Source organism: Athalia rosae, chromosome 6 (genome assembly GCF_917208135.1).
Source record: "Athalia rosae chromosome 6, iyAthRosa1.1, whole genome shotgun sequence".
NCBI classification, from domain to species: domain Eukaryota; kingdom Metazoa; phylum Arthropoda; class Insecta; order Hymenoptera; family Athaliidae; genus Athalia; species Athalia rosae.
Genome location: NC_064031.1, coordinates 17,566,427 through 17,577,889, shown reverse-complemented (window position 1 = coordinate 17,577,889; position 11,463 = coordinate 17,566,427). Strand labels below are relative to the sequence as shown.

General features: G+C 39.3%; 2 protein-coding genes and 1 long non-coding RNA gene across 3 annotated transcripts; 2 read left to right on the top strand and 1 right to left on the bottom strand.

Annotated features, from left to right (window-relative positions):
- Positions 1 to 81: 81 nt before the first annotated feature.
- LOC105693246 (peroxisomal membrane protein 11C) lies at positions 82 to 1,879 on the top strand. The gene is made up of 5 exons (XM_012413055.3): positions 82 to 479; positions 548 to 889; positions 997 to 1,175; positions 1,353 to 1,421; positions 1,513 to 1,879. Exons 2-5 carry the CDS (start codon positions 659 to 661, stop codon positions 1,724 to 1,726), a joined length of 693 nt encoding a protein of 230 aa, XP_012268478.2. The 5' UTR covers positions 82 to 479; positions 548 to 658; the 3' UTR covers positions 1,727 to 1,879.
- Positions 1,880 to 3,049: 1,170 nt separating this feature from the next.
- LOC105693245 (cytoplasmic polyadenylation element-binding protein 1) lies at positions 3,050 to 10,949 on the bottom strand. The gene is made up of 12 exons (XM_012413053.3): positions 10,412 to 10,949; positions 9,036 to 9,354; positions 8,084 to 8,283; positions 6,261 to 6,526; positions 6,050 to 6,176; positions 5,536 to 5,959; positions 5,219 to 5,451; positions 5,056 to 5,148; positions 4,794 to 4,959; positions 4,586 to 4,713; positions 4,429 to 4,509; positions 3,050 to 4,351 (listed from the first exon to the last, which is right to left on the bottom strand). Exons 1-12 carry the CDS (start codon positions 10,430 to 10,432, stop codon positions 4,178 to 4,180), a joined length of 2,232 nt encoding a protein of 743 aa, XP_012268476.2. The 5' UTR covers positions 10,433 to 10,949; the 3' UTR covers positions 3,050 to 4,177.
- Positions 4,209 to 5,026, top strand: LOC125501339. Its single transcript, XR_007278895.1, has 2 exons — positions 4,209 to 4,368; positions 4,606 to 5,026. It is a non-coding gene; the product is annotated as an uncharacterized LOC125501339 (long non-coding RNA).
- Positions 10,950 to 11,463: the final 514 nt, after the last annotated feature.

Sequence of the window (11,463 nt, the reverse complement as noted above, 5' to 3'; positions counted from 1 at the left end):
AAAAGTACCCCTCCCTCGATTAATCGCGAACCTAAAGACGTGGAATAGAATAGAAATAGATCGACTAAAGTCGCCAACTAGAGAACGGGAACCCTAGAGAACCACGCCAACGCCCGTCGAGCTGTCATCTGACTACAAATGTGGCAACTATTGCCTCGTTGAAATTAAACAGTCCCGGACAATTTCGAATCGAAATCCTCAGCTCAACGCGGCACCACCAACGAATTCGGATCTGGCAACTGACAGACCCAAGTTGTTTGTGGGTACCACGTCTAGTAACCAAAGAATGTGCTTTTTACCCAAGTTTTTACCGCAAAAATGGCCACAAACCAAGTTGTATCGAAACAGCTGTATGAATTAGTAATTGCACTGCGTGGGTAATTGTATGACATCATTTCAAACAACTTACAGTGTTTGTCAAAAATTCCAACCGTTGAAAGTGAAGTATTAGATACTGATGACGTTATGTAGATAGTAGAGTGAGTTACGATATTTCGCTATCAATGTGTGTAAATCAATGATCAATGATAGTAAAATCATGATATAGATTGCAGAATGAGACTTGGCACAATTCTTGATTTGATGCTTATCAGTGATAATTGCAACCATCGGTTTATTCTTTCCTACCCACTACTCGTCCAAGGTCTTGCTTCAGAACATGAATTTGACAAATATCACCGAAGTTTTGGACACTTACCAAGGACGAGACAAATTTCTGAGGCTTTTTGCGTACCTGGGCAAGTTGGGAACTGGAATTATTCCCTACAACGATGTTGCAGTCAAGTCTCAAATTTTTTCCAGCCAAATCAGCGGATGTAGAGTAATCTTGAGGCTGCTGGATGATATTCCCACATTGCATTCCATTGCAAGCTATGGTTGGGGAAAAGAAGTATGTATACCTGGTTTCTCATCGATGCTTTGATATCCTGCATTACAATGTACCATTATGAGAATAGCCACATATCGATCCAAATATTTGCTTTCCAACCTATTTAGGAACCTGACCGGCTTATCAGATGGGCCAATTTGCTGCAAAACTTGGTGGATATAATTTTTTGTCCATTGGAACACATCTGTTGGGCTGGTGAAAAGAAAATTTTATCGGTCAATGTGTCATTGCTGGACAATGCTACTACTTGGTGCTGGCTTATCTCTATTTACCTATCTCTAGTTAAGTAAGAATCGCATGCTAAATAAATTTGACTCATGGTAAAAGCATATGCAATTTATTCTAATGAGGTATATGAAATATGCAATAATATTATCAGAGTATGATTCTTTTCATAATCAAGAATTATCTTTGTCCCAGTCTGCCAAATATCTTTTATCAACCGCTCCATCTATGATTTCAGATCAGTGCGAAGAATAAACCAACTCCAAAAGCACAAGGCTTGTTTACAGAGGACGGCATGCGATGTGAGGTAAGTTGGTTAGTAATCTTTGACAGGGGGGATCGTTTCTCATGGCATGAAATACATAAAAACTACTAAATAATCATACCTGAAATTTTAGCATAGCACTACGCCCATTGAAAGCTCAACAAATCAATGAATTTTGGACCTGCCTGCGATTAGTCTTGGATCTGAGCTATGCCATAAACTATCTACCTCCAGATACCTTATGGGGAGGTAAGCTCAACACATGGCAAGTTGGAGCTCTCGGAACTATCTCTTCGCTAATAATACTCTGTCAGATGTTCCGTAAACATGCAGTATCTAAGAAATAGTGGTAGGATTCTGTAAAAATAAATAGCAAGTTGGAAGAAATCAGTTTGAAGATTGTGAGATCAGATAACCAGCTAATAATGTCGTTGAATGAAAAATAATACAATAAATTTACTTTGATTGGTGATTTGGAATAAAATGGGTTATGGCATTGATTTAGAAACATTTTTTTTTATTCATTTCAACGAAATAATTCGCGTTACAGATTAGGCTATATTAACAGAGATGTGTATTCGATGGGAATGAAGCTAAGCCTTACACAGTTTTAACAATACCTGGTTAAAGCTCTGACGTTATCAGGGTATGGGTGTGTGAGTCTTCAAGTTGTTTACGCATATGTTTATCTTATGCATAGTGGTATTGGTAAAAAAAAAATCTACTTGAATGTTATTATTGTTAATAAATATGAAACCATTTTAGAGGCACTTTTTATTACTGGAACACAACTAAACTCGTTTCCTTATTCCACAAGTATGTACTTGAATCTATTTAAAAGTTGGCGGGAAATCTCACAAAAATCGATAAAAGTTTCTTTCAAACATGATCAGTCAGTCTGTGCATTGTGTGTTTCTAATATTTTACAAAATTAATTTTTATCTTAAACATCATAAAACCTACGCAAATTACGTTAAAAGGCACGGTGCATTCGGAGTTAATAAGTACGGCTTTTCAGAAAAAAAAGTTTTAAAAATTTCACTCGCTCAACCATAGATCTAGTAACGATCCTCGTTCCCTGTAGTCACCTGCATATTTTTAATAACCAGAAAGGCAAGAAAGTTCATTCCACTCCATGCATTACATAACGCAATCATAAATATCTCTGTTCACACCCCTAAACGTTATGTTAGCGCGGATTGAAATTCGTCCCTGGCAAAACAAATATTCTTATCATTCGCACAAGTGCTTTTCACTAATGGTATGTAAGCCTTAACAAAGTATTATATTGTTTATCACTCAATGCATTTGGTATTTATATTTAAATAGCATTATTTATATTACTGGTTGGTAGTATTATTATCATCTTGTAATACTGATTATATCTCTTGCATGTAAAGTGAACAAAGATTAGTTGCTCACCACCTTCTCACTTGTAACGAAGCTCGCCACAATGAAAAATGATTCTACAAGGAGAGATTCATTCGCATTCCCTCCAAAGCCAACGAGTCTTTTGGGAATTTTTAGTCCAGCAAATAAGAAGCAAGTATAAACGTTGCTCAAATCGTCCAAAAGAATCATGGTAAATATTGAAACTCAGTGAATATAGAAATGAGTCCCAACACTGTGATAAAAAATAACACAAAGTATGGAAATTAAGAGAACCTGAATTCTGTGAAAAATGAATTTAATATGCTTAACAAAATCATATCAAAACATTAGAAACATTGGCGTGAAATCTTTTTGCAAAGAAAAAAAAAACAATACATCTAGGTAACAAAAAATAAAAACGGAATTAATTCACTACAATCCGCTCCAGAATCGTAGACCATGTACTTTTCCATTTCGTCAACAGTTAAACAGTCCAGTGAACTCTGACAAATAGCTTCGACTTGATTAACATTATAAGTTATAGCTACAGTGGGCTTACTTCTGTTTCACCCCTACACTGTACAATCTGATGTAAAACTATACCATAAGGCAACAACAATAGTAATTATTGCGGATAGAAAAATAGAGTGCGGGCCTCGGTGTTAACAAAAAATAGCATAGCATTATACGATTCCAGATACGATCATGGCTGACAAATATTTTAGCAACAAAAATATAGCTATGGAGTTTCGTCGCTCAGCAGCGTAATCGGCGTTGGTGCCTGTCTAATGATGCGAGTCTTGTTAAAATAATCATCGAATAACCATAACATCGCATAATAGAGTTTTCGTGATTTTATAAAGATTTGTGAAATTAACAATTGTGCTAATAAGTTAATTAGTTATGAAACTAATTAATAGTACGTTGAACCATGATCATTGTATCTTGTAAAAATATTATCACTAAAAGCTTTTTCGGCCCGCATTTCAATTAACAGGAGAGTAACATAATTTTCACAGAACTTAACATCAATATCGTACCATCGATACATACTCTTGGTTAAAATAGTAATACGAGAACCAGTCTCTAAATAAACATACTAAATAAAAATCTTTTGTTTCAACGAACAAATCAGTGCTCATCGTATATTACCTACATAGGAACTTCAACGGTGATCATTGCAAATATTCATCATTAACAATAACACGAACGAACTTATCGTTATGCCAACCAGCTAACGTCTGACTCTATTTTTGGTCAGACCAGCTGCCCGCGACCCTACAGGTAAAACTGAATTTGCACCTTTTTGAAAATAATCGGCACAATGTCCGCATAAACATCTTTAGTCCGGAGGAGAAAAAAGGGGGAAAAAAAAATCCGAGGAAATAAAATTAAACGTAGGAGTTGAGTACGTTATTGGGCTGTAATTAAATGGTCAGAATGTTCGATGTACGGGATCCTACGTTATTCAAGACAGCACCTGAAGATAAGCCAACCACTCTGTGGTTCTTGGTGCTGCGCATTCGTGGCTTGTGATGTCTCATTGACTCCATTGCATGCTGCCATTGCCAGCAGCTACGACAGAAGTATCTGAAACACACCTGATAAACAAAACTTGGTTAGCAAAAAATTTTCTTGAATAATTTTTGTCTTTTCAATATCAAACCAAATTATTTACCAGTTCACGACAAAAGTACGGTCCCTGTTGAACGAAACATGATGAGCACAATGAATCCTCCAGATAAGGTTCAACTTGAACCTGCAAATGAAATGGAACTTGTTCAGTTGTTCTGTATTACATGGATGAGTTGAAAAAACCCGAGTTTTTCTAATACCTTTTTTGTAAATTTTGCAGTTTTTATCTCTATGAAGGCGGCGGTTATCGCTTTGAAGTAAGAGCGTGTGCTGCTGAAAGTTACTCGAGCCGATCCGATCGGATATTTGTATTTGTCCGTATCGATACCTGGGATGAAGCAAAGTGAATCGGTTAGTCAGATTATTTCTACTTACTTCCTGTGCGTTAATGGAATCGTCTGATCCCACCTGCATAAATTACTTCTTCGAAAAGATCATTCATAATTTTGGCAAGCCCTTTTGCGGTCAACATTCCATGCAAAGCCCCGACAAACACAGTTTTTTGTGGGTCTAATTTCTGTGAAGAGGACTTCACATAGTTGCTATCGTTCAAAACCCAAGGAATTACTTCAACCTGTATAGATCATAATGAATTATCAAATCATTATTTACCTGCATTGAAAATATACGATATGACTTGGTTCAAGAAATATTTATTTAAGCAACACACCTCCTTTCCCTTGGTACGTTTGGATGATATCTTGTAGTACCAGCTACCGCCATTTGTGAAATCATGCGTACAGGATGCTAGCAGGGCTTTCACCTGAAGATGTGACAATTCTTTATTAAGGCTCGGCCTCAACAAAACCATATTCAGTAAATATTCTCTTTACCTGTTTTTCGGATTCAAATATGATGTAGACGTATCCTTTGGGTTGAGTGGCGGATGGCTCTTTGCCTGGCCACTCAATACGAATTTGACCAAATTGTTTGAAAGTGGAAATCAACAAGGACTCTGTGATATCCCAAGGAACTCCACCCAAAAATACTTTGGAGGAGTAACCAAGCGGATCCTGAGTGCGCTGTGGTAATAAACCACTCCAGGTGCACGTTGCGTCGTAAAGAGCTAAGTGATGGTACAAAAAATAACAGGTTCAATTCAACTCAAAATAATTCCGAAAAGATGGTAAGACTGTAAAATAACACTTACAAGCGGCATTGCGGTGAAATCTTGCAGCTCGATCTAAGGAAGTGTGCTGCTCTGAAGTATTGGGGACAGAGTGGTTAACACTCATGATCTGACTGTTGATTCCGAAGCAAGAATTCTTTTTTTCAGACTCCCAAAATGAGCCCAAATAATTTCTGCTCTGGTTCGGCGTGGTTGGATTTTTTTCAAAGTCCCAGAATGAGCTCATATAATTTTTGGTCTGGTTCGGCGTGGTTGGATGATTACGAATGTGATTATGAGAGTGTTGATGAACAGATTGCTGTTGTGGCAAGTACTTTTTGCTAGTCATTCGTTGAAAGCTAGCTGTTCTGCCGCTCGAAGACAACAGATCTGCTTCAGGCGATATAAGAGATCCTACATTTTCTGGATGGCGAGGATGAGACCCAGAGTTCAGAGTCAAACAATACTGCAATTTCGTTTGACAAATGTAGACCTTATTTATTGATCAAAGTTAGTTTGGTGCTATTCTAATAGGTGTCAATAAAGTATATGTTACCATAATATCGGACATAGATTCATCCATACTGCTGATGCCACTAGTTTCAGAATCCGCTGGAGAATTTGAACGAGAGACGCTGCATCCAATCCTGGGGTTGAAATCTGGAGTTGGGCTCCCGCAGTCACTAAAAATCACAATTTTTCAACTCGGAGAAAATTGTTAAGACAATGTGGATATGAAAATTCATCGGAATGTTTGGCATGCTGACCTGTAAGACGGAGAACCAAGTATTGCTCTTCCATAATACGGAGAATGAATCGGAGATGTTGGAGACCCTATGAGTTGTAGCTGCATATTACGACCGCTCGGTAAAGGTGTGGATTGTGTACCGTTGCTTCCAGTAGACACAAAAGTATACGGATTGAAATAAGTACTGCCAGGTGTGCCGGGACTGCCTGGAGTAGTGACTGAGTTTGGAGAACCTGGAGTGTCCACCGAGGTGCTCGTTAGGGGACATCCATATCCATCGTCGTACTGTGTGTAGAAATTGAAAAGTAAAAATTACAAAAATCAAAGTTCTGTTTTATTTAATCTAAATGGTGTATCATGGTTTGTACAGTAATTGTATTATTGTACTCTTATATTCTTGTACTCTAGTTATGACAGACCTGTTTGGCTCAAGATTGCGAAATTCTATTCATCTTGTCTTATTTTATGCGACCAGTATATGCGAGGATTCTTATAGCCCATCAATTACAGATATACAAAAAATTTTTGCATTCCACAGATCGATTGTAAAAATACAATCTATAAGCGGTAGGTACGTGTCCTCAGTCAAATTTGCCGTGCGTTATTTATCAAATCTGGATCTCGCTGCATGTTGAGATAGGAATCAATGTACGGAACAACGAACTAGAAATTTCCATAATCTACGAGCAAGTCGTAATTAATTTTACGTTGCCTTATACGCACGCAATTGATGCAATCAAAGTGCAGCACTCTTGCCCTCCCTAAAAGGTGCTTCAGATCTTGGGCGTAAGGTCGTTATCTGCAGTAAAATGTGGGCGTTTGAGCGCAATCTCGACCGAACGTATAATTATCCCGAACATCTCCACATGTGTAATTTCCGCTAACTCACGCCCTACAGTTGAGATGAATTTTCAATTATTTGGAGAAATGATTAAATTTTTTAGAATGACAAGGGTATCAGAGACGATCATTCAAGGAAGGGGGAAAAAATAATTAGTAGGTAGTACATAGGATAAGAGATCTGTAGCGACGCCCTTGGAGTATCTCCATAAGGGGGGTGATCATTGTTCTGGTTATTACAGACATTGGCAACGGTATAGCTGATGCTTCTGGGTAACTATACAATACCGCCTATTTCACATTTGACATTTTTATTTCTGCCTAATGTGCAACATCAACTGATGCCAAAAGCATAGCATACATACATATAGTTAGGTATACGTAGGCAAGTGATATAATACCGTGGTATATGCCTACAGCTGTATGTATAATAAATACAAACACACGTTGCTACATATCTTTCGGAATGATACGAGTTTCCTCGCAAATTAGGTTTCCCTTTATGTTAATCTAATATACGTGCACGCGACGCAAGAATTATAACAAGGCAAAAATCCCCGATTAATCGTGTAATTAAAATAATTCGTTATGTTTACGAATAATGTACGGGCTTGATCTATCTCGAGATATGATACCCAAAGTCAAAAAAATTATCTACGGTAGTGTAAAAATCCGCGGAGTAAAGTTCTTGCGCTAGAATATGAATCTCATGATTTTATTCGAAATTAAACCATGCTAGCACTTTATGTATTGCAATAAAATTTGATACAAATGGTACACATGGTACGTTTCAATCCTTTATCAAAGGAAATAATATCACGGTCGACTGCACTGACACTTATTCCGTAATGAATATCATGTGGTCATGCTTTATAGGATGGAATTTTCAGATACGCTGATAGATACAGACGCGCAAATATGGAAGATCGTCGATGATCGTGTTCGGAAGAGGCTCGTGATTTGGTTTCTGAAAAAAATCGTCGAGGACAATGCTGTACTAACCTGATGAAGGTGATGAGTAGGGTGATCGGATAGCGATGGGGTGTTACTGTGATATTGGTGATGGTTCCGGTATCCTCCGGGCGATCCTATCACCGTTTGACCACTACCACCTCCGTTTCCGGCTGCTATGCCGCTACTTCCACCCATCAATGACCCCCGGGGTAATTCAAGCCCGAATAAATCCGAGATCGACATATCGCCTGGCAGATAAATACAAATATCGGTGTATCGGGTGATTGTTCACTATTTTTGTCTATTCGTAATACAGAGCGGACAACAAATGACGAACAAAATGAGTCGATTGGTGTCGTATACATGCGTTGGTTATACATACTAGCAAAAAACTTGACAGCGTAGTTTGTGTTTTCATGTACGGGGTGACCAGATATGAAAAATTTGCTAAATCGACAAAAATACAAAGAATTTGATCAGTTCACGTTAGCAATTCCAACTGGTTGAACTCGCGTGTTCGCGGTCGGGGGAAAAAGGCAAGGAAGAAAATCATTATTGCCTGGCCATGCGGAAGCGACGACGTGTGGATAATGCACATTCCCATACCTGTTAAACACCGGTGTATCTCCGGTGTATGGGATAGCTAACGCGAATGCGGAGAAATGCGCAATGTGCCTGCATAGATACTCGCATGGACCGCACACATGGTTCAGCAACGTGATTCAACCAGCAGGAGTTTAACGGTGTAGCATTAACTGGCAAACTCGACACATCTATGGCCTGAATAAAATGGGCGCATCATACGTAGGAAAGATAGAAGAAAATCTCTATTCCGTATCGATCCACTCAGCGTTGGAATCGGACATGGTAAGGCAGACAATAACTACATCTTTTTCATTCGATCCCCATTTTCGAATAGGGATAAACAGCAGCTGACTGGGTTCAACCGCTTTCCCCTGCATTCCTTTTCATTACCAGATCTACCCCGGAAATGACTTACCATCGGTGATGGATCCCCCCGAAGTCCTTTGACATGATCCTTCGCGTGCACGACTGGGAACATAGGAACCGGAAGAAGACGCGGAGGGAAGATCCAAAAGCAAGTTGGTGATCGACTGCAGTTGATGAAGGTGTTCTCGTTCCCGTTCGCGATCGCGATCGCGTCGCTGATCCCGTTGCTGCTCTCGTTCCCGTTGTTGTTGTTGTTGCTGTTGCTGTTGCTGTTGCTGCGACTGCTGTTGTGTAGGGTGATGATTAGTTGGACTTTGAGCGTCACAATCCGAGCCGGTTCCACATTCGGCGTAATACGATCGTCCGAGCTGAAATATCATCGTGAAAATCAATGCAATTGCATATCCAGAAGTAGATTTATTGTTAGTCAAATTTGATATTTTTCTTGACCACGGTACACGATCTTTCGTATTGTACAATATGATTGATTTTGTAATCGTTACTGGGTACCAGTATCACACATAATGTTGGATAATACAAGCTCTAAACACGTAATCGTAGTTCAACGAATTGAAATACCTATAGCTAGATCTAGACGATCTAGTTCACATAGGCAGGTATGTCACCGATCGACGGGCAGCTGCTGTCTTGAGTTCTTAGAAATCCATTGAAAAACACAAAAACAGGTCTCATGAGTTAAACACAGTTCTATCAATTTGAAAAGTGTATCCAGTATGTATCGGGTTTGACCGCTGCGACAAGGATATTGTTTGCGTCGTTCGACGTACCGATAAAGTTTCCAGGATTTCAGACGAGTGTAGTAACGATACAGCGGCTATAGAATTCAAATTTCATAGAATTTTAATCGATCCATAAATAATAAATATCATTACCATCGCAAGATTACGGTGCTACCACGAAAAGATTGAATATTGGACTATAGGACCGGCCTTCAATTGTAGCGAGGTACGGCAACAATAAGAGGTATACCGCATTTGTATAGCTACACAGAGCCATGTATTGGCGACGGTAAGGAATTAGAAAAAATTCAAACATCAGATTTAACCAAAATGCGAATACATCTTCGCTGTATATCTACACTTACGAAGTAAAATACGTTATGCTGATCAAAGTCGGAAAATTAATACTCGTACAAGGAAAAAAAGACAAATGAAATTGTAGATAGTACATGATAACAAAAGGGGAATGTATGAAGCAGTAGAGGTATTCCCTTACTGCGCAAGCAGTGTAGACGTAGGGATAGTACACAGGATATGCGGATTCGGAAATTGTGCACAACGTGTTCCGCACGTGGATATCACCTTGAGTAGGACGGCAACAAACTGCATCGAGACGAGAAATGTGGATTTAACCAAGGTACCGGATGACTGAAAAAATAATCATGCAATATATGCGGTATCTTACCTGTTGCAGAAGGGTAGGCATGGTGCGACGACTGGTCTGCGGTCTTTCGAATTCCTGTTAATTTTATTAGACACAAACAGGCGAGATTGTCCTAGTCACCAATGGAAGGTGATAATTACGGGAGACCGGTAGGGTGAAGTGAACGAATAAATTATACGATGACACCTTTCCTATTTAGAACGAAAAATTTACAAACAAAACGGTACGGTAGTTTAACCGAAATGAAATTTATGCTAACAAAACATGAACGTGCTGATTCAACGAAATATATCAATATTTAAGTTAATGTAATCTGTACGTACGATAATCTACTATTAATATTCGTAGTATTATTTTACTTTGATCCGGTATTCGGTTTTATTTAGAGTTGGTGCGCGACTTATTCGTTGAATGACATTAATTATCACCGATTCAACAACTTTTTCAGCCGTCCAACAAATATTATTTATATGGCTCGTTTATTATATTACATATATTTTGACTGAAATTACGAAGCAGCAACGATGGAGACGTAACCGCCCATTCTTCTCCACGTTGCTCCGTTCGGCAAACTGAACTGAATTGAACGTGCTTCGGGTTGAAGGCGGACGATCTCTGTCAGCGCCGACGCTGCTCACTGCCAACCATTCGGTGGTATTCGGTGCTGACTGCGCCTTGATCGTCCAACCCCGGCGAATAACCCTCCACCATCTGCAGTCACCCCGAGCCACTATAAAGGCTCCCACCCTTACCGCTATGCTTTCGTCGACAGCTTGATAGCGCTTCACATTTGCCTCTAGCCACGACTGATCGCGAACGTGATTCTGCGTCATTTGTGTGCGGTACGATGCGTTTCCATGACTCGCCAAAGAACCTGCACTCAATAAGTAGCATTTCTGCCATTTTTCACCTGTTACGCATACACATCCTGATGATCTAGTTCCGGTGGCCTATTTCAACTTTGGTGCGTATCTTACAGTACGCGGGCGTGTTACAGAACAAACCCCCCGCTATTCAAATTCAATTGCTACCGATTTGCGTGGTAAGGACGGCATGAACACAGTACCCTCTCG